Here is a 26,023-nt window from a genome sequence, read left to right as displayed (position 1 = left end):
AGTAAAGAGCCGAGAGAAGACGTGCAGCTGCTAACCCTGCCATCACAGGTGACCCAGTCATCACAACGGCATCTGGTTGAATTACTTAACACTGCCGCCCAACAGACATGTAATCCGGGATAATGCCCTTTTGCTGAGTGCTTCAATCTGGATAAATTCATCCCAGAGGAATGAGATCCAGCAGCAGAGTCTCAGGGTGAGAAGGGATAAGGACCATGGAGTTGATTGGTTGGTACTAAAGAAAATTGTTGGGGCTGGGGAGAGGGTCTTCTAGATAGATAATGAAGTCCAAGAGTAAACAGCTAGATTTTGTTGACTGGCCGGCGGACTGCGTTGGAGGAGGGAGATCATTGCCTGGTTTTCCAAGAAGACTCCAAACTAATCATTTTCTTTTCCCTGGCTGACCTGAATCCTGGCCGACTAGAAATGAGGCTTGAATCCAAACTGCAGTCACTGGATATACTGTACTTATATACAGTCTACTTTAACTTTGGTGTATGTCAGCAGCAATTTGACATTTGCTTAAATATGAAGACATGCTGGTTGATACTGTATTATCTGTCTATATGTATTTATTCATTGGGAAATGCATGTATCTGTCTGAATAATCATCAACCAAACTCTTTATCTTTTTCATGGTATCATCCACATACAAACGTTTTTTTTTTTTTTTTTTACTGGAAACATCGGCTCTTTTTAATGCCGCAACCACTGCCAAACACGATGACTTACAAGTTGCAGCTGTCCAGCCGCAGCCGCTCAGATTATTTATTCATATGTTTACTTATTACCATAAATATCCAACTGGGCACTCGGCTCAGAGGGATTACAGCAGGCTTAATCTATCGTGGCACAGAAATGAGCAGGGGTCACAGCGGCTGAGGTGACTTAAGCCAGCCAGCCTTGATGGGACACACGCCACAAACAAAAAAACAAACTGCACGCCACTGGGCTCCATCATGGACCCATGACATCATCCGTCGCTCGCTCTCTGAGTGTCATGGGCGGTGAATGGTGGACGTTTACATTTCTTTGAAAATGTATCAAGCACCCTGTAACCATTTCACACTCACAACATATTTATTCTGTATTCTGTTGTTGGATTTGCACAACATGCAAGGAAAATTAGCTTTAGCGTAGCAATAGAATCGATTAATGACATTACTTGAGTTATTAAACCAGTGTTCCATGCATTAGAAGGCAGTATGTCTTGCTCACAAAGAACTATTCATAATAATGAGGTTTATAATTGGTGTTTCTGTTTGAGTAGTGTAGTGCAGTGTAATGGGCTATATTTCTTCCTCTCATTTTTTCATCCTTTGGAGAAGCGAGAATGATTTCTCTCCGTCTATAAAAAAGTCCACACATCCAAACATGACGTCGGAAAGACATTTAATTATACTCTGGTAGAGAAATATGTATCAAAGCCTGCCGCCCATGAAAAGCGGATTTAAAGTCGTCAGACAGCAGTTATTAGACAGCAGTAAATGAAATAGGGGCTGTTGGGGGGGGTGCTAAGACACGCTGTCCAGGACTGAGAAACAGCTTAGTGATGCTGGGTGGTGAAATCAGGAGTTCTGACACGAGATACACGACGGGGCGGGAGATAATGAAGGGGGCTGAGGGGAGGGAATGGGCAGGAGATTTTTTAAGAAGATTGGCATTTCATTCCTGTGCGGCAGCACTGCCCCTAGTGGGCAAAGGTGGCCCGACAAAACGATTAGCCCAGGCAGTGTGCAAATTAGATAACGGCATGGTGCCAACTCAGAGTAAGAGAACAGAGAAAACAAGGCAGAGAGATATCAGAAAAAAAAGAGGGGGTGAGAAAAGGACAGAGATCACACACAACAAGAACAACATGTGGTTTTCCTCTAGCACATTTTCTTCAAAGTCTGGCACATCCAGTGCAAGACTATTCTTTAACTGGCCCTCCTCCACAGGGACACTGTGCTCTCTTGTATTTCACCCTTTCCCCAAAACAGGCTAGGTACTCAATCACCCACAACCATAAATAAATAAATAAACAATGCAGAAGGAGAGAGGGACTGGGGACGGGGCAGGGACAGTTTGCAAGGGGAAGGAGATATGTGCAAGGTGAGGAGTGAAATGAAGAGACCAAGAACCAAGTGAAGCATGTGAGATGTTGGACAGTGTATAGATTGGATGGGGGGGGGGGATCCGGGGAGGAGGAGCTGGTGTGAGGAGATGGACGAGGTCCTGGATAAGTTTGGCCTGAGGTGAATGTGCTCCCGGAGACCGTCTCCCAGATCCTCCTGACTGCTGCTGTGTCATCTGTCACTGGCTGGAGAGGTGACAGCGAAAGAAAAGGTGCCCTAGATGCGATAACAGCACAGTCAGGATGGAGAGCGGCTTGGCAACAGCTTCCTCTCTCCTTATTCTCCCTCTCCGTCTTGTTCGCTTTGGACCATTTATTTCTCCAAGTTGAGAGAACAAAAAAAAAAAAAAAAAAAAAAACTGCTCTGTGCCTGTGCATATGGACTCGCCCTTCTCCTGCTCATTTTCTCCTTTTCACGCACTCTCTGTCTCCTTCTTGTTGTCTCGCAGGATAGCTTCGTCTAAGTATATGACTGCTACGGCCACAACTCCCCTCTGTCCTCCTGTTCATAAAAACGAGATTGTTTTCCGCAGCTTTCTGCTGACACCGGCTCGACACATAAACAGAGCCGTAATTTGTACAACAACAGTAAGCTTCAGGGAAGCACTTTTTTCTCCCTGGAGGCATGCAAAGAGAAGGCAGGTTGTTATCCCCTGTTTACCTGGCAGGGAGAGCTGCATTTTTTTATTGTAATAACCAACTGTGCGCAGCAATCCCATCCCAAGCCGGCTGAAGCAACTGCCTCATTCCAGTTATGAGATATGATGTTAGTTAAAGCTCGGGCCAAGACCATGATGACATATAAACGTGGTGTTTAAAGATAAAACATTAAAGCGTGGCGCGTATCAATAAATGAAACCAGGTATGTTATTGTCTAATATTAATATGATGTTCTGAAGGCACCTACACTTGCAAGAAATGCAGTAGAGGAGAGCGGTAGAAGTCAGCTGTGGATACAGAACTTAGCAGATGTTTAACGGAGTGGAAGAGAAGAGACTAATGAACGATCATGAATTTGTGCATTACAGCAGCACAGATGGTACAGGAACACGACGGAATGTAAGGGGGGCAGAATACGAAGCTAAAACATCAGCAGCAGCACAGGGCGCCACTATAACCGTCCCAAAACATATCGAGAGAGAGGGAAAGCTTCCACTGCTCTGACTGTGTCCAGGCTCGTTCAACTTACAGAGCCTGCACCACTGTCCAAGGACACATACAGTCATAGAGACAACCTCTATGCAAGATGTACAGCTCTGAATGTAGAGGAAATGAGGAGAGTGATTCTGAAGCTGTATCACTCCACTCAGAGCGAAATTGTTCTGTTCTGGTATCACGGTTCTCTCTGTTTCTACATGAAAAATGGATTAGTAGGAGCGAAATATAATCACAGCAAATTGTCATGTTTGATGAGAAGTGTTTTTTTTTTTTTTTTCGTTCTCCTCCACATTATAGAGCGCAAATCAACATGTAGAGGAGCTGACTTCAGCGCCGAAGAAAAACAATCCTGTTTACCAAGTTACATTTGTTGCCGCTGTTTGAGCAGCATGCTACCAACTTTGAGCTGTCGGTTTCCACACACCGTGTCAACAGGCTGAGCTCTCAGATTTCACGAGGCAGGATTTTGCCCTTTCCTGCGCTGCTTTTCAGCAAAATGTTACAACTCCCCCGCCGGGAAACGACTGAAAGCACCAAAGACACGCAGGCAGGCAGGCAGGCAGGCAGGCAGGCGCGCAGACACGCACGCATCGGCTCAGTCCTCAGAACGTCGTCCGGCGCGAAAGGGGTCGAGGCTTTGAATAGAGGTGGGGGCTGTGTCGCTGACCCCGACCCCTGGCCGAGCGCAAACCAGGTTGTTCGCCGTGGGCTGGGAGCGATGCTGAGAACTGACAGACACCCGCTGCCCGGCTCAGTCCTGTGTGAGTCCGTGCATCACGCCGACGCCACAGAGGTACAGTTCTGCTGCACTTTACTCACTTCTATTGTCTTCCAAAGACAACCACCTGGTGGCAAGCTGGGGAAACAACTAATCCATCCTCATTCTGTCCACAAACAGACTGTCTAGGAATAAAAATAACAAACAACAGCAGACACTGTCCAGAGGGCTGGAGTTGCCATGGTACACTCCTGGCTTCTAACAGGCTTTGCCCTTAACTTTTTCTCTTTCTATTCTTTGGACCAGACTCCCCGTAGTTGGACTCAATGGGGAAGGGCTGTCAGTTCAAAACAAAGTGACTCAAGAGTGAACGCTTGACTGAACTGGACTGGGGTTAGAGGGTTTTGTTTGTGTGTCTGCGTGTGTGACAGGAATATCAACCCCTCATAGGAAGTATTTAACTTGTCTGGTCTGAAGGGAAACTGGCAGTGGGGGAGAAAAAGTGCACGCACGCCGCAACAGTCCACAGCTCCTTCACCCCAACGTGTCTTTTTTTTTTTCTTCCCCCCCTCCTCTAATTTCCTCCTTTCTCGTTTGCATCAGACACCACGGCGCACATGGGAGTGCTATATTTGAAGCAGTTAAAAACACAGATGGCAGCGCAAGCTCAGACGTCACGGCAGGAGATGCGTTCGGAGGCACAGTTTCCCGGCCAGCAAGTCACACAGCAATCACAGGCGCGCAAGACGTGGTGAATTAGGGAAGTTAATCTGGAAAACTCACCATGTCCGGAGATCCACAGAAGCAGAAGGACCCAAGGGATCATGACTGGGTAGTGGAGAGGGCAAAACCTACGAAAAACAGTAGGCGAGTGTGAAATTGAAGTTGGCAGGCACAAACACATGCACGAGATGAGACAGTGCTCCTCTGTGCTGCTGGATAGGGGGACGATGCTACAGTCCCTCAGTGGTGTCTCCTTTTACCAGTGGGAGGCTGGTTGTCTGTCTTCCGTCCTCTTCTCTCCTGCTCCTTCTTCTTCTTCTTTTTCTTCTTCTTCTTCTTCTTCTCCCCCCTCTCTCTCTCTCTCTCTGTCTTTCCCCCCCCTCTGTGTGACTGTTGGCTGTCAGCTCTGCCTCGCACGCTCTCTTGGTGATGTGAGCTTGTAGACTTTCTGTGTCTTCGCTGCTGACTCTGAGAATACACGCGCTCACTCTTCCTCTCTCGCTCGGTGCCCATCCATTCCCAGCGCCTTCAGCCCTCACTTGCCCCCCCCCCCTCCCTCCCTCCCTCCCTCCCCTCCCTCCCTCCCTCCCCTCTCCTCCTCTTTCTCTCTCATGCGCTCTCCCTCCCTCCCTCTCTCTCTTTCTCGCTCTTCCACTCACACGGCAGACACAGTGAGGGGATAGAGCTCCACAACGAGACTCCTCCCTCCGCCTCTCTCCCTCTCCCTCTCCCTCTCCGTCTGGGTGGCTGTGGCTGAGAGCGAGGCTGGGAGGCTCGGGTCCTCACTCTGGGAACGAGAGCTGCCATGGGAGAGACGTAGAGGGTGCAGTCCAAATTAGAATGAGAATAGGAGGGAGACCTCTATAGCCACAAATAACACAGACATCCACCAGACAAAAAAAAAAGTGCAGCTTCACCCCTCCTCCCATTTAAAACCCTTCCCTTTTTTTTTTTCTCTGATGTTTGGGATCACGAAGCCTTTTCGCGGAGACCACATTAGCATTCAAGACCTACGCAGCAGCATTCATTAGTATTCAATTTTTATTAGGGGTGAATTACATTCATAGTCACTCACCGAAGGAGCCATGATGCAAGGCGTCATAAAGTACCCGAATTCACTGCATGCTTACTAACAAGTTTTCCCGGTCACGCCTGTTAAATATTTAATAAGAGGTTGTTGTTTTTTCCCTTTTTCTTTTATGTTTCAGGCCAAACAACGTCCAGGTGTAACAGAGAACTGCGCGTGAGACCCTGTGCTGTGTCGTACCTTCAGACATCGAAAGGATGTTATGTTATTTAAATCAGTTTAACTTCCACTGTCCTTATTTAAACCACAGATTGAAAATGTGCACCTTCATGTAGGTTCATTTATTACTTCAAATAATTATGAACACTGTTTTTTCCCTTAAGTAAATCATTAGCCTCGAATTATCTCAACAAAAACTATGAGATGGATTGCATCAAAATTAACATCCACGTTCTCCCAAGGATGACATTTGTGGGTTTTAGTGAAATGCCTCCATTACTTAAATTCCAAGATTGCTTGTTTTGTTTGCCGCTGAAGCATTGCATGTCAGCTCCGTCGTATTTTTTGTAAGCACGGAGCCCCCGTCAACCTGCCACCCACTCGTGCTACACCGAGGTTACAAATGAACCGCCAGACTGAATCCGAGCTCGCATGCTGCCCAAACATAGAACGGCTTTATTATCAAAGTAGTAACCTGTCAAATGAAGTAGCTGGTTAGCGAGCCATAAATTAGACTCAATTACCTTCTTTTTTCTTTTTTTTTTTTTTAACTTTTTTGCATCAGTTTATCGTTTTAGCTTCTCACCACATTAGGCTGTTAATCCACCTTGCGAGTCTGAGTCTGAGTCCCGCTTCATGTTTAAAAAAGTGTTTTATATTTCTAGAGTGTAAATGAAGGATGAAGAGAGACCAGACAATATGTGGAGGAACTCAATGTGCAGTAAAAAGACGTGGAGAACGTAAAGAATGTGCTAATTAAGCCGGAAAGAAAAGTTTGAAAGTCAGGTGACACAAGTGTTATTATATTAGTTTGATTATATATATATGCATACATACACATACATATATGATATATTTGATATATAAATATATTACACATTGATTTCTCACAGTGACCTAATTGACAAATATTTTAATAAAACAATTGTGTTAAAATTGTGCAATCAAGCTGTCCATGTGACGGCACATGAGCAAGTTCAATCAGGAAAACTCTGTATCATCGTTCACTTCAGTATTCTCTCTTCTCTCTCTGAGAGGTGTCTTGAGAAAGACACCCTCTTCGTCAGCTTATCACGTAATTGCTGTCGGACTTTAAATATGTCCTCCTCGGCTGCTGTCAGCTGTCATTTCAGTTGAAGAGCCGCGACCCCGCGCCACCCTGTCCACCTGCAGCCTTCACATTCATGGGTAGGGCCACGCTCATCAGAGGGACCGCTCCGGGTCCCATCCAGATCTCCAGAATTACTCTGTGCTTCTTCGCTCATCCCTGGCCATCGGTGTCTAGACCCAGGATGTGGGTTGTGGTGGGGTGGGGATGGTTCTCTATACTAACCCTAGCCTTACCCTCCCCACGGTCAAATATAATGATGTCCTGATTGCACCCAGTCAGCTTTCACAATTTCTTAACTTTCTACATTATCAAATACAATCTTTACTGTTCAATCAGATGGCGTCTCTAACTCAGTCAGTTTTGAACTATATCGCTGACCATAGATTGTATCATGATTAAAGATTATTTTTTGTTTTTTTTCTTTCTTAATCTCCGTCCGTGATACACTGAAGTTGGCCTTTTTATAAAACCTGGATGGCTTTAATCACATGCCGCTACAGCTGAGGTCGTTATATCATGTATCTTTCCAAAGCTAAAGCTTTCCCATAAACGAGTGATGTTAAAATCTAGTGGGATGGGCTTTCTGTTTAAGTACAGTTTGACAGTACAGTGGCGCCCGGTATCTCCACATGTGAGCTTTTATAATACAGCGTGACGGGATAGTCTACCTCGTATCAATTTAATCCATCCCTCTGACCCCCTAATCTAATCAAGGGGCCAGCGGATGACAGGTGGTCTTTTCATCAGCGCAACTAACAACTACACGCAAAAACAACACCACAGAGGCCCAACCGGGGGGATAACAGATTTATATTCTGAACATGGACATGATGAGCAGGGGCAACGAATAACAATGGAGCTTATGTGCTTGACGGTTGAGCAATGAGGGTGAACAAGGTAACAGGGAAATAAATTTGTAAGTCCAGCACTCAAAAACCTCCATTTTTTAGGACAGACTTTGGTCTGGATTACTTTTTATAAATATATGTGCTGAATCTGAAGCATGTGGGCACTTTTGAGGGCGAGGAACAAAACATCTTGTTTGTAGTCACATTAGATGCAATTACACCTGATTGTTACTCATTTTGAGTCAAGAAAAAGGAGTCAGAATCAATAATCTTTTAAAATTTTTATTGTAGTTCACGCGATTCGGCTTGCGCACTGATAACAGACACGTCTCTGTCCGACCAGCAACAACAACAACAAAGAAAAACAAGACACAGACAGAAAGGATGCATGTGAAGCCTAGTAAAGGGATCACACGCTGTTAAACCCACAGTACACCCACAGGGGGCATAATCTTAAATGACTCGAGAGACGGGGAAGTCTTTTTCTCAGGGTTTAAGAGACTCTTTATATCAGCCACGACCATAATCCTCAGTCAAAAGGACATGCTCGGGAGAAAGTGAAAGTGAGTGAAAACCAAGTGTGACATTAATCGGTCAGCGCTGCCTGTAAATCACCCATATTCTCAACTTCAGGTCATCTCTGCGAGAGCGAGCGGCGCATTCTAAAAGTGAGTTCAAGGCCATTCTGTCCCCATGTGATAATCGATTTGGCCCAGTTTACGTGTGCTTCATGTGTATTCATAAGAAGAGGCTGCTGCTGACGATCCGTGGCACTGATATACATTCCACGTGAGGATTTCAGCACCAGGACTTTTCAAATTCAGTCCACTTGAGTGTTGCTGCTGTGAGCGTCAGTGCCTTGTTACAGACCTTAGTCGTGCGAGTTTCAGATGTACACCACCCACGGATGATCCTGATAAAAGCCAAACCTCCTAAGCAGTCATTAAGGACTGAAGGAGCTGCATGGATGAGTGGTGAAACGTCTTCAAGCCTTTGTTCCAGATTTGTTTTGGAAAATCGATGGATGAAAGAGAACCTACGCAGTCAGCATCGATGCTGATTGCATTTAGTTTGATAAGAAATAAAATACGTTCCTGTTACATACACTACTCCACTGGCAGGAATGAAGAAATTTGATCTATAATTCAAAACTAATGCCTAATGTCCCAGTGTTTATATTAACTGGATTTGAGCAATGGATGAAGAAAACATTTAACTTCAAATGATCAATAGATTGTAATGTAAAAATAGTCACAAATGCAGTTAGTCATTTTAAATCAATGCCTCTGTTGTAGTCGAGGCAGCTAATGCATCATCTGTGCTGCTGGTCACACACAGGAGCATCCCCCAGGAAGCTGTGATTCCCGTGTGGAACCACACACTGTTGCTGTTATTTTCCCTTTTTCACTTGCTGGATGCCATTTATTTTTTTTTTTTTGCCGCTATTTTCTGACTTTTTTTTTGTCACTTTTGATGAGGTTCAGGAAACAAAACCATTATTTTGGTTTGGCAAAAACTAATTTAGTTGCAGACATCTGTAGTTTCTGGCACCATCAGTAAAAACAGTTTAATAGTGAAAAAATAAATAAATAAATAGTAATAATAATTAATAAAAGTAAAATTCTGCAGGGCAGCAAAACAAAATGTTGGTGTTCTTATGAAGAAGTGAGGCCGTTTTGCGGTTGTCCAGCGATCAACTGTGATCTAATTCTATAGCTACTGAAAGCTGCATGAACCTGTTAACAGCAGGACACGGTGAAGGGAGTTGGTTACCCTTACAGAGAAGTCAGAGGTGTGCTGTCTGTCGTCTGCAGCTGTTAAATTCACAACTCAACCATCAGCTGTGATCCACCGATCAGGAATAAACTTATAATCACCTTCCTAATATTGTGTAGGTCTCCCTTGTATCTCCAAAACAGTGTCTGGTAACAGCATGTTGTTAGTGGGGGTCTTTGGGTCCTATGGGTTGAGGGGTGAGTCCTCTGTGGATCATCCCACAGATACTTGATCAGTTTGGGACAGTGGCGGTTCTAGATCAAAATTACCAGGGGGGCCGAGGTGGGGCCAGTGTTTTTTCAGGGGGGCACATATAAGGACAAAACAGGGCAATATTTCAGCGTTCAAAATGTTTAGTTTCGTTGATTTAAAACCAAAACAAAATACATTAAGTATTAATACGATAAGACAAACATTCTTTGTCTCAATAAACATAAAACAATATGTGCTCAATAAACCTTAAAATAAGATTTCTGTTTTTGCATAAAATAAAACTTTTATCTGCACAATGACACTTTCTTAATCTAGGCATTTAGCTACATGCAGAGTTCTTTTTCACAGCATGAGACTTGAATGTACCATCACACTATCTTTATCTAAATCACACTCGTCATCTCGCTCTTTCTTTATGTACAGTCAGGAGGAAAAATAGAAAGAAAGAAGACATAATGACCTTCTTCTCCGTTTCATGATAGCCTACTAAAAAGAAAATGGAGAGGATTGTAGCGTCTACTCTCAGAAAGCCATTCGAGTTTTTCATTAAAGTAGCTACATGCTGTTGGTCATTCTACCCATTTCCCAAGCGTGGCATCATGTTTGCTGACTTCAATAGCTTTGCTTATTCACAAACATAACAAGAACAAGCTGTGATTAAGCGCAATATAAACGGATTTTATTATTGTAGTGAACAACAGTAAAACACGAATATGTGACGTTATTTCGTTTTCCTACCTTGGCCTCTTTCGAGTAGTCCTTGCAGGGCTGCTTTCTGATGCGTTCACATCCAAAGTTTCAAATTCGAGCTGCCGGTGTTTCGGGAACGGGTAACACTGTGTGTGTAGCACTTCAAGGAGTCCGTGTAGAACGCTCCGTCGCGTTAGTTCCGTTCTTCGAGCCACAGCATGTAAGCCGTAAGAAATAAATAAATTTACTATCCATTTTTTGTGTGTATCTGATAAAAAATAAAAATAAAAATATTTAAATACTTACATTTGTAGACCATTGTCTCTCCTCAGTGTTTTACCTCGTTTGATGACACACACACAAACATTTAAATAATGATGACGAAAGAGAAATTAAAGTCACTACCCTTTGCCTTCGAGTCAGCATCAGTCCTTATAGGTACACTTGCACAAAGTCAGGGATTTTGTAGAACTGTACACGCAGTGGTCGGCCAAGGAAACTTGGTGAAAAACAGCTAAAGCTAAAGCTAAAGCTGGAAATTGGAAGATGTCCGGTAGTGCCATCAGCTCAGAACTGGCAGAAATCAGTGGGACCCAGGTACACCCATCTACTGTCTGGAGAAGTCTGGCCAGAAGTGGTCTTCATGGAAGAGTTGCAGCCAAAAATCCATCCCTCTGACGTGGAAACAAGGCCAAGAGACTCAACTATGTAGAAAACTTAGGTCCAGAAAAATGGCAGCAGGTGCTCTGGACTGATGAAGCACAATTTCAAATATTTGGCTGTAGCAGAAGGCAGTTTGTTCACTGAAGGGCTGGAGAGTGGTACAATACTGAGTGTCTGCAGGCAACAGTGAAGCATGGTGGAGGTTCCTTACAAGTTTGGAACTGCATTTCTGCAAATGGAGTTGTGGATTTGGTCAGGATTAATGGTGTCCTCAATGTGGAGAAATACAGGCAGATACTTATCCATCATGCAGTACCATCAAGGAGGTGTATGATTGGCCCCAAATTTAATCTGCAGCCTGACGAAGACCTTCAGTGTAAAGAAGAACAAGAAGTCCTGGAAGTGCTGGCATGGCTCCCACAGAGCCCTGATCTCAACATCATCGAGTGTGTCTGGGATTACATGAAGAAGCAGAAGGATTTGAGGAAGCCTACATCCACAGAAGATCAGTGGTTAGTTTTCCAAGATGTTTGGAACAACCTACCAGTCAAGTTCCTTCACAAACTGTGTGCAAGTGGACCTAAAAGAACTGACACTGTCTTAAATGCAAAGGGTGGTCTCACCAAATACTGATTTGATTTAGATTTCTCTTCTACTCATTCACTGCATTTTATTAACTGATTAACACTTCCGTTTTTGAAATCAGCAGTTTTTCCTCACCTGCCTAAAACTTTTGCACAGTACCGTGTATAGCTACTGACAACTGAAATGCATTCCTTACATAGTCATGCCCTGTGTCACACATGAGAAAAAGAAAAAAAGAAGATGGAAAAATTGGAAGCATTCCACCTGACCTTTATCATTTATCCTAACTGTACAATGCAAATAATACAGATAATACAGATATTACAATAGTAGTATTCATTTAAGTGTACTGTTACATATGTAGAAATTCTTTGGCAGCCAGCGGTTAATTATCAAGGGAGAAAATGGCAATACATCTTATTTATCCAGTTATCTGTCACGCTTGGGTGTCAAAGCTCAAGGAGTGTGTCTTGCATAGCACGACAAAGCAGCAGCTCCTGACTAATTCAATGAATTACGTTTTGTTCCAAAGTGACCTTTGAAATGTGAAAAAATGACTGAGGACAAAATGAGAATCAATCCAAAAACTGAGAATGAAGACAAACACGCTATGAGTAATATAATACATGGAATTCAATGATAAAACAGTTTATGGAATATATATATGTACAACAAAATACACAACACACAACAAAATAAATAAGTCATGATAACTAATCCCTTTTATTGTTAATTTGCATCGATATGTCTGTCACAGGGGAAAAATAAGAGTGTTGAAGCTTTACTGCTTCTACTGTTTTGTTATGTTTTTTTGATCCACCCATGAAATCTTTCTCCTCCCTCCAGATAACGCAATGTCTCGTTCTCACGCTCAAAAAGTGACACATTAAGATGATGGACAGGCACTCTGTTTTTGAGCTAAATAGAAAGTGACATATCTGTTTATTTCTCTTGGGCCTGCACATCCGCTGTTGAGACAGCAAAAGGTCTGAAACACTGTTATCGGTGGCCGTGTGTGTGTCCCGGTGCTCCTGTGTCAGTTGAGTGTGTTGCCATCAATTTGTATTTTGAAATTAGCAAATCAGCCAGTTGTCTTTCAAGGAAGGACATCCACTCAATCTTTGTCAGTCAGATGATTCCCCAGAGATGCCACATCTCTAGCCCGATGCCTCCGATTCTCATTCTAATCAAGTCTGCAAAGTGGCAAAGCAGAGGTCTAAATGAATGGAATTAAACAGCCTGGCAAGGTGGAAGCAAGAAGAGTGACGACATCTTATTTTCCTCCGGAGCACATTTTAACACAAGGACACTCGTAGGTACAAAGCGAATGCCAGTGGCGTCCTGCTCATTTGCATTTTATGAATGTGGACGTTTGTCTTGGAATCACTCGTTCTTCTCAACACTGTTGCCTTTATGCTCTTTACTGATAATTGAGAGCATTGTTTCCCCAAAAGCGTCTTACGGCTAAGATGTTCATAAAATCCATTTTATGAATGTTCTTGAGCTTAAGAGGCGTTTTCCCAAAAGCATCATAACTGGTGACGCTCTTAGAATTAATTATAGATTAATGAGTACCTCCTACTCAATAATGGGAGGCTAAAAGCATTTTTAAGAAGCTGCCGAACCTGCACCAACCCGTTTATTGTTTTTGTTAATTCTTAATCAATACTTGTTCTTAGCATCCTTGAGGTCATTTGGAAAGGGAAAGAGAAATGCACCCATGCAGACTCATCTGACTTCATTCAAAAACTGATTTGCTGTGGTGTTCTGACAGTTCCTCTCTGTCAGAAGATAGGGTTTTGTGTGTTTGCCACATGCTTAAACACAGCACAACTCATAAACAGAAACGATGACAGAATGACACAGATGAACTGCATATTCATGGATCTCCCACAAGCAGCCACCACTCCATTTTAGGCTTATTGTGCGTTTAAGAGTAATGTCTGCCAAGAGCGGCAGGTAATAAATATAAGCTTTTATTTTCTTAAGCTGACTTCCACCCAGTGACATGAATCATAAAAAGGGCTGCAAACTAAAGCTGCAGATGTCTGCTGCATATTAAAATGTGTTTTCACACCGAACCGTTCCAAGTATAGAACAGCATGTCTTTGTGTTGTTTACAACTTTGTAATGTAAATATATTTTAACATCCAGCCCAGCTTACACGCGGTAAGACATCCAAAGTTGCTTAACAGTGCTTAAGAGCATCAGCTTCGGTGGCGAGGACAGCCGACACTAAGAAGCTCTTAATGTCAGACACATGCTCTTGCTCTTAAGGGCTGCTTTGAAAAGCACAAGTAGAAATTAAAATGTTTGTAAAAAATGCTTTTAGGAAAGTATTTTCAGGGCTGATGATAAATATTTGAGGGCCACCGCTGAGTCTGACCTCTAAAAAATAAGATTAAAAAAAAAACACCCTTCACCTATATTCTTTTTATCCTTTTTTTTCGGTTTACACTACTGTACGTTCAAGGGGAAAAAAATCTCAGGAATAACTTTTTGCTTCTCTTTGTCAGTTCTGGCTTTATTGATGTTGTACCAATGTGCAAGATCACTAGCTGTCCTTGGCGAAAAACTCATCTGACTTCACTCTAATAAACTTAAGACATAATTATGTTTTGGAATGAAGTTCAATTCAAGTCGCACAGCAGAAACTGAAAGAGGAAAACTGCTGGGCTAGAGAGAAAGAGTTAGAGCACAACTGAACAAGCTGTGACTGCAGGCTCCCACAGCCATTAATCAAACTAATATGTGGTTGTTGATTAAAAAAAAGTATACACATACACATTAATTGATATGTTAATTGATATGTATTCATTCCCAAATACTATCAAAACACCACCGTCACCATGCTGTTATAACGTTATATATCAATCAGCCATATAACTATGACAGGAGACGTTAATAACATTGATCATCTTGTGACAACACAATGTTCTGCTGGGAAACCTTTGAACCTGGTATTCATGAGGATGTCACTTAGATGTGTAGCACCCACCTAGACCAGACCAAACCCTTCCCTTAGCGATGGCATGGCAGAATCCATCCCCAACGGGATTCAATCTGACACAGACACACAAACAAAAACGGTTTAGGAACAACTCAAAAAAACATGAAGAACAGCACAAGGTGTTGTTGACCTGGCCTCCAAATTCACTAGATCCCAAACTGATTGAGTATCTGTGGGATGATCTACAGAGGTACCTCCCCTCAACCCATAAGACCCAAAGGCCCCCACTATCAACATTGTGTTACCAGACATCCTAAGAAGATGACTACATGTTCATCACAAACTGGAAGCTATGCGTGTTGAGAATCCCGCTGTGCTGTTGATGAAGCATTTCTGCGCAAACTTGTTCTATTGTTCGTGTAATCTAACCAAATGCTGCTTCCAACCCAGAGTGCACAGGCAGGCTTAGCCGAGAGCTCTGCTCTGACTCAGGCAAATTCAAAACGCTCCAGGGCAGCTGGGTCATTTGACTCTCACCCATTTGAATCCCATCTTCAGTGGACTGTGGAAATTAGGATTTTGCATGTGTTTGCCACGCTCATCTGAGATAAGGAATGAGCAATGGTTGGCACTGGGTACCTTAAGGAAGCCCATCAGGGCTCACAGGTCTTTGCATAAATCAAGCTGGGTCTTTTCTAGAGATGGAAATGTCTCTATGTTGTTTTATATCTGACACCATCACCATCTCATCGCATGCATTACCTCTGCTGGTTCTCTTTCGTGGTAAATAAAAGAAAAGTGGTGAACTATGGATCTGACCTCAGTCTAGGACTCTCCGAGTGGCACTGGAAGAGAAGTCAATACATCTCCAAAGGGAAAATATCAACCTAAGAACAAACTATACAGGTTTACAGGTATGTGCTATTCCATTTGTATTTGGTGTTTGGTGTGAGGGTTAATGTATCAACAGAGGTTGTTGAGGTTCCTGGCATCATGGCTTAATTGGAACTTAAATCATAATTTAAAAAAATAAATAATACATTAAAAAGTTGACATTTTTTATTTGTTTGTTTTCTCTGAAATATTCTAACTTACTTTCCCTTGTGTTTTTTATTTTTTTTATTTTTTATTTTTTTTCAGCTGCAGACGGACAGAAAGTGCTTCTGGATACACTTCCACAGGAAGCATCTCAGTGGAGGATATGATGCCCTGAACTGGGATAGAATAAACATGGGAATTTCTTTCAAAACAGTAAAATGCTGACGTGCAGCGAAAAAAAGCATATATGCCAATTCAGCACATTAATTGCCTGCACTAATAATATTCAGTTAACCTACAGTAAGTGTTTTGCCAGTGGTCTTAACTGAAAATGCAGAACGCGCCTCAAAGTCTTTGCATCCTAGATGCCCAAAGCCAAGCATTTGCCTTCATACACAAATTAATCTTGAGAAAATGCAAAGATCCTGAGAAAACGATATGCAAGGGGTGTCGTTATAAATTTAAATGTGTTTCCAACTGCAGCACAAAACAAACAGGCTTTTGCACGCATGAGATAGTGTGGCTCTTAAGGGGTAATCATAAGGTAACAGCATTTCTAATGACATTTGCATCCTAAACCATTGACTTCAGATCTATTAGCTAAGTATATATCTCTTAATATTGCACGAAGAAGTTGGATTTAATATTTTTTAACTGTGCTTTTCTGTGTTCAGCAATCCATTTATACATTTGTTGTGGATTCTGTCGTCTGTTTTTTGACAAATCATTTAAACACAACCCTTGATAACTAAATCTAATGTTTCTTGGGACAAGTTGGGTTTCTAGGTGCAGTTAGGACTGTTCACACACAAGACCACTGTGACCTATCTGATCCAGCAACAAGTTCACTAAATGATTGCAGTTACAGACACGGATGAAACAATATAAGAACACAACCATCGTTACACCAGTTGGACGTGAAACCTTCCCTTAAGAGTAGGGCGGGCATAAAACTCCCAAGCCCTTTGTACAATTAATACCTGCTGTATCATATAGCCCTGTGCTATGTCTGAAACCAACTACTACTTTTGTTTTGAGAATCTGATCCATCCATCAACCATCTGTTGCCATCTAGTTCATTTTTATGTCATACCTGTTTTCTTGGTGGAAAACAAAACAAATCACTTTAGACTACAGACTTTAGACGTAGGCGAGGAGACTACATCAATTTGGACAGACAATATATGGAGCTAGAACTTACTGAGATAGTTTGTGTCAGCAGGGGTTCAGGGGTATCTGTGTGATGCACATATCAGACTGACTGATGAGGTGATGCAGGTGTGCCCATGTTGCGTGTGTTTTCAGTGGTACTGGGTTTCGGCACTGCAGCCATTTTTAATCAATTTCTTGGCATAATAGAGTTAAGGTAAGGTAACCATAGCAACGTGGATGCCATGGTAACCTTCAGTGCTTTCAGTTTGATGCATATCTATCTATCTATCTATCTATCTATCTATCTATCTATCTATCTATCTATCTATCTATCTATCTATCTATCTATCTATCTATCTATCTATCTATCTAGTTGTGTTTTTAGATGTTACAACATCTAATGAATATGAATATTTATCAAGAGGCTGGATGTGACTGAATCTGATGTAGAGCTCACACACAACTTTTTCACGGTCAGTTGATGTCACCAGTCCTATGTACATACAAACACATTGGCTAGCCACTTTGATTAGTTATGATGATACATTAATGACTAGAGAAATTTTCACAAACAGCATTTTATAATAAACCGATAAGCTTGACAGGTGGGAGCAAAAAGTACACACTGGTGCCACTGAAATACAAAGAAAATAAGGACAGCTGTTTGCAACAGGAATTGAACAGTGCTCTCCCATACTAAGTCTATAATTTTGCCCATCTATCTATCCACCCTGACCTCCTTCATATCTGATTTTGTTGCTTTGTAGTAACAATAAAATCAAATCATAATGTGTTAAATGTGAGGTTTTAGAACTGCCACTGAGCCTCTGACATCTTGGGTCCGGTGTTATGTTATCTTCTAAAGTGTGAGTGGTGTCATCGTGCCAAGGGTTCTCAAAGTCTCTCAACAAAAGGTTAAGGATGCCTAGGAGAAGCGATTTAAAAAGATTATCACATTACTTGAATTCAATTGTTCCGTGTCAGAGAAAAACATCAAAAGATTCAAATCAGTGCCTATACCGGCTGCCCTCACGAATTCAAAAAGTAGACTATGGCAACCCACGCAACAACGAAAGAAATAAGCCTCCAAGAACGCTCACATTCAGACAAGCAGAATCTAAAAGGTTATTCTTGCAACTGATGGAGTCAAACTGCATGTCACGTAGGAAAACCAGAAAGGACATGAGAGCAAACAACACAACAAAGCTACAAACTATATAGGCAAGACCTTTGGAAATAAACTGCTCCGGACAGATGGAGAAAAGATAGACTCACCCGTCCACCCTAACAGCATAGAGCTCGCACTCATTGATCCAGCTATGAATTCTGCATCATATATAAAAGAACTTGAAAATAATGTGAGGCCATCTGTCCAAATGTGGAAGCTGAACTGAAAGTGGACAGGGAAATGTCGACCAAATCTATCTGTCACTCTCATACAGGAAAAAAAAAGAAAAGTTACAATTAAACAGCTGAGGTTGTCCCGTGTATTTCTCACCGCTCAATCGTTAGTGAAACAATATAGTAGTTTACGACGACATGCTTTATTAAAGGAGCAAACAGCTTAAGTTTTAATGTCATACCGAAATCTTAATTAGCTCCATAAGCTGGGTGGTCGTTGGCATATCACGCAGCATGTTGACAGTCCAGCCACCCCTGATAATTTCTTTGCAAACATGTCGCCCAGTAAATTAACGCAGGCACACACATTGCTGTTACTGATATCGTCATTGCCACTCCAAATACAGCATTATTTACTTTAAATATGACAGTGTTCGCTGATTATACAGTCATTTTTAACTCTGTTTATGAATTTCAGTGGTAGTGTCTGTTCAAAGTGCAAGTTTATTTGCCTTCACACTTAACTGCACTTATCATTTGGATTTAGCCCGTCTTGATGCTGTGACTGGGTTAATCATATCTTCAAAGTTAATGCATTCTCTCCAGTTTGGAGGGTGCCAAAGGTTTCTTTGGAAGGTGTGGACAATCCTGTTAGATGGTGTTTGTGTTACACCTTAACCTCGTTTTCCAGTAAATGTATCATTTGTTTGTACAGCTTCCCAGTATGACGCTGTACTGCCAAGGAGATTTAAATGCATGGGAGGCATGAGGAGAAAAAAAAAGGGAGCAATCTGGTGCTATCTTGGGATCCACACACCTTTGATTTTGTTCCACGTACGCCCGTATTCCTGTCCGATTACCCCAGTCATTCACTGTTTATTGGTTGAATAAAGCCTTTGGAGTGACACATATTTAGATCTTCAGTGTACGTATGCACCCAATACGTACTATTTAAAAAGTTGAAGGACAGTGCAGCAGCGGAACCCAGTAATAGCCCTCGTGGAACAAAGGGAACACAGACCATCAAGCACAACTGGAGCAGCCTCCTGCAGCTGACCTCCCTCCCTCCATTTTTTTTTTTTTTTTTAAAGCAGTTGCAATAAAACATACTAAAACACTAATATGATGCTGGAAGGTTGTTATGAAATATGCAAGAGTTAAGAAGAAGCAACAGTGAAATTGATGGTCTTCAGCCAGGTACTTAGCAGTACCGTGGGAAGGAAGTTAACACGGAGGAGATGAAGGCAATGGCCTAAATTGTAAGTAGTATATTAATGTCAGCTTGTGTGTTAGTGAAAATGGGACTGTTTGGATTCTGGTGCTTATTAGGGTATCTGTGCAATAGTCATTCGAGAAATAAGAATAGATAATGCAAGACAAGATATAGCTGCCTCTATCATAGCAACAATTACTATGTCTGCATCCTACATAGAGCCTAGTAGCTGGAGCATTAAGTTTTTATCACTTTTTTTTTTCTTCATGTAAATCCTGAGGGCGTTAATGGGGCTATTTTGGTTTAAATGAGAGCCTTATGTGGGTCAGACTGTGTTTTCATTTGACATCCTCTGAACACCACTGTTCTGCTGCTGCCTTGATTAATGGCCCAGAGTGTCACGCTGACCTGAGATGGAAGGTGTTCTCCCTTACAGGCAGAGCAAAGCGGTTCAAAGTTGAACATTTTTCCCCATGTCCGCTCCATCCGCAAACAAATACACTTAAGCAGATTCGTTAATAATAAAACCGTAGTAGCCAGTAATTGAAAAACGCTGTGTATGTTGGACGAGTGCAATTATGTTTCTCAGCAGGCCCTGAATGCTGCTGGTAATGTAAATGGAACAATGAAGGTGATTGCGAAGGCAATGCCACTTCTTTAAGATTATGAAACGGTTGGAGTTAAAATAAGAATAATTCATGTTTGTTTATAAACATATTAGTGTTTGTTGTTAATGAAGATAATTGTAATTAAGAACATATGTCTAATGGGACTTGTCTGACTTCAAGCGGAACTAATGTTCTCTGTCGTCGTGGGGAGCCGGGTGATTATTAGCTGCACATCCATGAAAGATGTCGCTAACGTAGTAGCAGCATGTTTGACAAGATGTGGAGTAGTTAGTGAAGACTTGTAATACACAAAGTTTAGTTTTTACTCTGCCCTTGATTGAATATGGCATTTGATGATAATAATATGTGGATTTCTGCCATACAAAGAGCTTACAGATAAAGACTATTTTAAAAACAGGCACACAAGACAAAGTAATAAAAAATACTATTAATATTATTATAATAAATACATGTTTTGTTTATATCATCGATTAATATCTTAATATACAGTAGCGTTTGCATTTAAATGTGATGTTACATTCTAATTTGTAGGTTCACATTATTTTTGCAAGCTTAGTATGAGAGTAACATATTTATTTTATGATTTTTTTCCCATGAGAATGATTTATATTGCGTTAATGCTTTTGTTTCGACCTGTGTGTTTTGTTGATACAGTCCTCGTGCTTATGATAAGGCCGTTAGCACGTAAGCAGTGATCCCTGTAACTGAAGGACGCCTTGTGCTCGTGCTTACAAACAGGAGAGGAGTCGCACTCTGAAAGCTCGCTTGTGTGCGAGGTCTCTTGTGTGCACTGTCCTTAAAATGATATACTGCTGCAGCGCCACAGATTTCCCCACTGTAGGTTATCTTATTATTTTCTCAATAAACTAAGATAAATCTTAGGGTGACCTGTGATGAAAAGCTTTGATTTATTTGCACAAATGAGGCTAGCCATCCATTTTTAAAGTTGTCTTTTAAAGGCAACAGCTGTTGTTTATACCCATTTTAAACGTCATCTCAGGACAAAATAATTCATGCAAAAATGGTAAATAATACATGCCAAATATGTATTCTCTGCAACATCTTACTCCTACTCTTATTACTAAAGCTCGTTCCGCAACTCTGTTCTATTCTACAGTGTTTTCTTTCCTCATTACTTTTAGAGTGTGCCTTTAGGAAATAATCAATAGATGGCCACCTCTGTACTTCAAGTGCTGATGACTTATTCAAATAGATGATTTTCCTCTCACATAAAAAGGGAAAAAGAAAGATACTTTAGTGCTGAGTGACACTCGAATTAGCCTCTTGTCCTCGACTGCTAATAATCAGATAGTGAGCCGTGTAAAAGGACAAGGCGGGTCATTCAAATATCCTCAAAATCTCACAAGATTTACCGTAGGCTGTAGATTTTGCTTGTATGTGCTGACAGCTGTAGTCCCGTACCCCCTTTTGGCCTCACCCGATGAAATAAAAGCTATCTTGGTGTAATTGCTAAGGAAAACCGATTCGCCAACGTCTGAAATGCTTTATGTATGCACCCTCTAATTTCGTTCAGCTCTTTCTTCAATTGCCAGTCCCCTGGTAGGGGCCCTCATCTATTTCGTTCAGTGCTCCTCAGTGTGATGTTGCTGCAGAGCCAGATAACAAAATTACGTAGGCACAGCGTTATGACAGTGTAATCAGACAAGCAGAGATTTGTTGAAATTATCTCACAATTTATGTCAGTGCCAGAGAACAAAAACTCCACAATTAGCTTGTGGTCGACATGCTGAGGCACAGTTTGAGGAAGATACTTTTAATGTATTTTATCCAAGAAAAATGTATTTGGTGGAAATAAACAGGTTAAATATATAAAATATTTTCACACTCATATCTGTCAGAACACTTTGGAATGGATTTTAAATTGATGTTTTACACTGTTGGGGTATAAAATCTGAATTACAAAGTTGCCACGCACGACTTTTCAGCCAGAACCCATAGTGGAGGCCTATGTAAACTGTAATATGTAAATGTAATAGAAAAGATGTCCTATACACTGATCAGGCATAACATTATGACCAGCTTCCTAACACTGTGTAGGTCTCCCTTGTGCCTTTAAAACAGCTGTGACTCATCAGAAAATGGACATGGGCCTTGTGGGGGTGTTCTGTGGTTTCATCTTCGTTTATTGACTGGGGTGACAAAAAGTACACTGAACTGCCAGTATGAAGCCACCTTTATCCAGCCTCTATATCATCTCTTCAATGCCAACCACACCACTGTCTGCTTTTCTGCCCACATGTTCAGGCAGAAGTTGTGTCACTACTGCCAGTGTGGTGACTTCATTTCTCATTAGAGATGTAGCCCCCACTAAGCTTTAGATCAGGGTGTACCCAAAAAGTAAAATTGGCAAATTATAATACAGATGAATTTGTGAACAGCCAGCACTTAGGCTGTTTAATAGGGAGACTGCACCACTAGCTGCAGATAATAGTTTACTAATGGTCTGCTTGGCCACTTTTTTCAGACAGAGTAGTAAAAGGTCAACGTGGTTAGTGTTTTCAGAGTATTATCAATAAGACCAATAGCAGGTTCATGTGTGGGCAGCTCTAGTAATACTGCAAAGTAGTGCTGCACCCAAATCAATTTTGCCAGTTGAATCCAATTCAGTTGTTCACTGAGAATATCTGTGTGTTGTACTGGCAACATACGATGTATTTCGTGTTGGGCTACCGTGTGGCTTTTTGAGAATAATGGGACAGGCAGCGAACCTACATTTTCCTAAATAGAACCTAGTTGGCATGCCTTTTCATGTGAATATAAACTCTGTGTTGAATAAATGGTCTGTTCTTCAGTGGCCCATACATGTTGTATTGCCAGCTGTAAGGGATCAAGGGCATGTGGAAGAAAGGGCTTATGCAATGCTTAATGCCAAGTGGCATAACAAAGGAAAAGAGGCAGCGATTCTCAGGCATGAAGGACTGGACGCCACCACTCCTGCAGCCTGAAGAAGCACCAGCGCACCACGGCCATCTGGCAACTTCTCACAGGTATCGTAACGGTTACTCCTTTGCATGAACACATGCGTCACACAGCGCTCATGGAAACAACACCAAAGGCTGAAAGTACCGTCTACTAATAGACAGATCCATCATCCAAGTCTAGGCAGACAACCGGAGTACCACCTGGAGTGACTACAGAGCTCCAGGCATCACGTGTCTTTTTTGTTAACGCCGCCATATTGTCAGGAAAACTCTGAGGAAAGTGAACGGCGCCAGCACTGATTTCAGGCCGTCAGAGTTTACTGCATTTTAAGCAGTTAGAAAATGACCAGTACAAGGGAAAACTCGACCAATTACATATCACAGACTCTTGTCATGTCCCAGGTTGTGCTTTTTTTCAGGGAAAATGTCCCTGTCCTGGTCTGTAGAACTACCTCTTCGTCACTGCCACATTATCATAACGGCAACATGTGACGAGCTAATCATTCTCTGTTATATGCCAACCATTTATGACGTTAACACAGTTTAAATTATTGTTTAAATGCACCCACAACATAGATAATTCTTTTGGTAAAAAACAGGCATAAACTCACCGGAAAAGCCTTATATCGATCCAACAATCAATATTATTCAGGTCAAAACGCCCCTTTTGTATTGATAAAGGTCCAAACTGTCCATTTCAGTGGTGCTTTCAGTCCAAAGTCCATAAAAATCCACAAAGAGCTGTTTCAACGTCTTGGAATAAGTAGGAGATATGTCACAATCTTCGTATTTTATCAAAAAATACATGTAAATTTTACTGGTGTTTAATTTTTAAATTGCCGCTGGACTCTGACCTTTTGATTGACACTTAATTGAACCAATTCAGAGCTACTTTGTCCTGTCAACAGCCTTCAGAAGTAAATGAGAGTCAGCGCTGGAAAGAAACTCATTCCCCCTTCTTTCAGCCACAGACTGAGCCAGTTGCAGCCAACTTAGTGGATGATTGGAGAGAAATGCGATTTTACTTCACTAACTCTGTATCAGCTACTTTAATAGTGAATCTGCTTATAAAACATAATTCCTCTGAGTGTCACCTTTCAGTGGAGGCCAAGATGGCCTTTTAATTCAAAATGTGTTCAAATGGCACACCTGGAAACACCTGGTTATACACTTAGAAAAAAAAAACTCAGGTTGGTCATTTTCATATGCAAATTGAACTGGAAGCAGGTAAGATTTTATCTTGTGATAATTTTGTGTTATCCAGATGAGATCTGTCCTCAGTTTCCTCTGAAGGCGTCAGATATAAAAATAAATTCAGGCAAACCCAACAACTTCTTATTTTTAACTGTGTGCCAACTTTGATTCCTCAAGAACGATACCACTTCAGAAACTTGAGAGTCTTAGCTCTCAAAAGAGACAAAGACTATCAGTGAGCTCCAAACTGTGCATGAACAGCATTCAATTGACTTTGGGTATGTGCTAAATAGTTGTTTTTCTGCAAAAAGGCTGGAATACTAAAGGGATAACAAATAACTGTCTAGCCCCGAATTTCTTTCTCGTTGTGAGTAGTTTGAGTGAATGAGAAACATCCCTTTGAAATCCATGTTATAAACGTTAGCCTAACTTGCCTTTATGAAAAGAAATCTTTTGGAGGTCGTGTTAAAAACATGCTAACAAGACATTATCCTTGGACAATGCTGAATTCTGTCCCTGATAGAAAGTGATATCTGTTTCTTGAGGGATCTCACCACTCTGTTTTCTCTGGCATCCTGGGGCACAACAGCCCCACGTTAATTAGTTAGTTGCTCGCAGTTGTCAAGAGAAGTGCACTTTCCAGCCATTTTGTTTGCCGCTTTTTTTATACTTCCTGTTTTATTTTAAAATTTCCCCATACCTTTCTTTGCGTGTCCTGTTTTTATTTTGTTAAGCTCTTCCTTGGTGTTTCTTGTCTTGCGTTACTTCCTGTGTCTCCCCCTGTGACTTTTGGATTGGTTTCTCCTGTGCATGCTCCGCCCTCATTAGTTTCACCTGTGTCTCATTAGCTCCTCTACCCGTGTGTATATATAGCCCTGTCTGCGCTTTTGTTCTCTGATGTCTCAGTGATGAGTCATCTGCTATGCTACTGCAGTTTGGGTCTCTTTTTTGTTCCCTACTCCTACGTCATCCCTGTGTCCTGCATTGTGGTCATATTCCTACAAGTTCAACTCTGAAGGCCAGACAGACAGCCTGTCCTAAGTCCACACAAGTTACATCACCTCCAAGCATTCAGACCATTCTTTGTCGGATACTTGCTTTGAACTGGAGCCAAGAATGCATAGTGACAAATGCCTCTAGTGCCTTTGAGTTAATTTTACTTCCTGCGTTTGCATGCAAGCTTGATGCAAGGAGCCAATGAAGCATCCTCAGCAGAAATACACCGGACAATTACAAGTACCTGGGTTTCCCACAGGCCAGTAAGAGTATTAGGGGACAATTTTAAATAAAATAAGTTAAAATGCAAAAATAGGCAACAAATGAGAAGCAATGTTTCATGGCGATTTTCTTTTATCCTCACCTCCTACAGTGTGGCTGGTTTGACTAATTAAGCCAAATACACTTGCCCTGCCACTGAAAGACCAGCGGGGATGCAGGGGGACGTAACACGATAAATCACAAATCTCTCACTGTTCCCGTTTTATCCCCTCTAGCCAAGTACAGGGAAAATTACTGAGAATTATGTCTTAGTTCATATATATAATGGGAAACACCCTCGAATGAGACGTTTCCAAAGAAGAAAATCGTTTGACTCTGAAGAATTTGAAGCTCGACTCTTCAGATAGAAAATATGCAATTTCAGTTACGTTTTACTTGACTGCTTTATTGACAAGAAATTGATTCTATGACTGGTAACGCAAAAGGGAATTGTACATCT

The 26,023-nt window shown here is 41.7% G+C and overlaps 1 protein-coding gene across 11 annotated transcripts in view; it reads right to left on the bottom strand.

Moving 5' to 3' along the window:
* The window catches only part of kirrel3b (kirre like nephrin family adhesion molecule 3b), a 151,789-nt gene extending 146,552 nt beyond the window's left edge, over positions 1 to 5,237 (bottom strand). For 5 of the 11 annotated variants that reach the window (XM_047594524.1, XM_047594525.1, XM_047594522.1 and 2 more), the window contains exons 1-2: positions 4,976 to 5,235; positions 4,776 to 4,843 (exon numbers count right to left, since the gene is read on the bottom strand). In XM_047594524.1, the coding sequence (XP_047450480.1) occupies positions 4,776 to 4,818 (43 nt within the window). In that variant the 5' untranslated portion in view covers positions 4,819 to 4,843; positions 4,976 to 5,235. Of the gene's footprint in view, positions 1 to 4,775; positions 4,844 to 4,975 lie in introns of all 11 variants that reach the window. The other 6 variants (XM_047594519.1, XM_047594521.1, XM_047594518.1 and 3 more) reach the window with 5 other exon arrangements.
* Positions 5,238 to 26,023: the final 20,786 nt, after the last annotated feature.

This window comes from Mugil cephalus, chromosome 9 (genome assembly GCF_022458985.1).
Source record: "Mugil cephalus isolate CIBA_MC_2020 chromosome 9, CIBA_Mcephalus_1.1, whole genome shotgun sequence".
NCBI lineage: Eukaryota > Metazoa > Chordata > Actinopteri > Mugiliformes > Mugilidae > Mugil > Mugil cephalus.
Note: the sequence above shows the minus strand (reverse complement) of the source record. Positions and strands in the feature narration are given on the sequence as shown.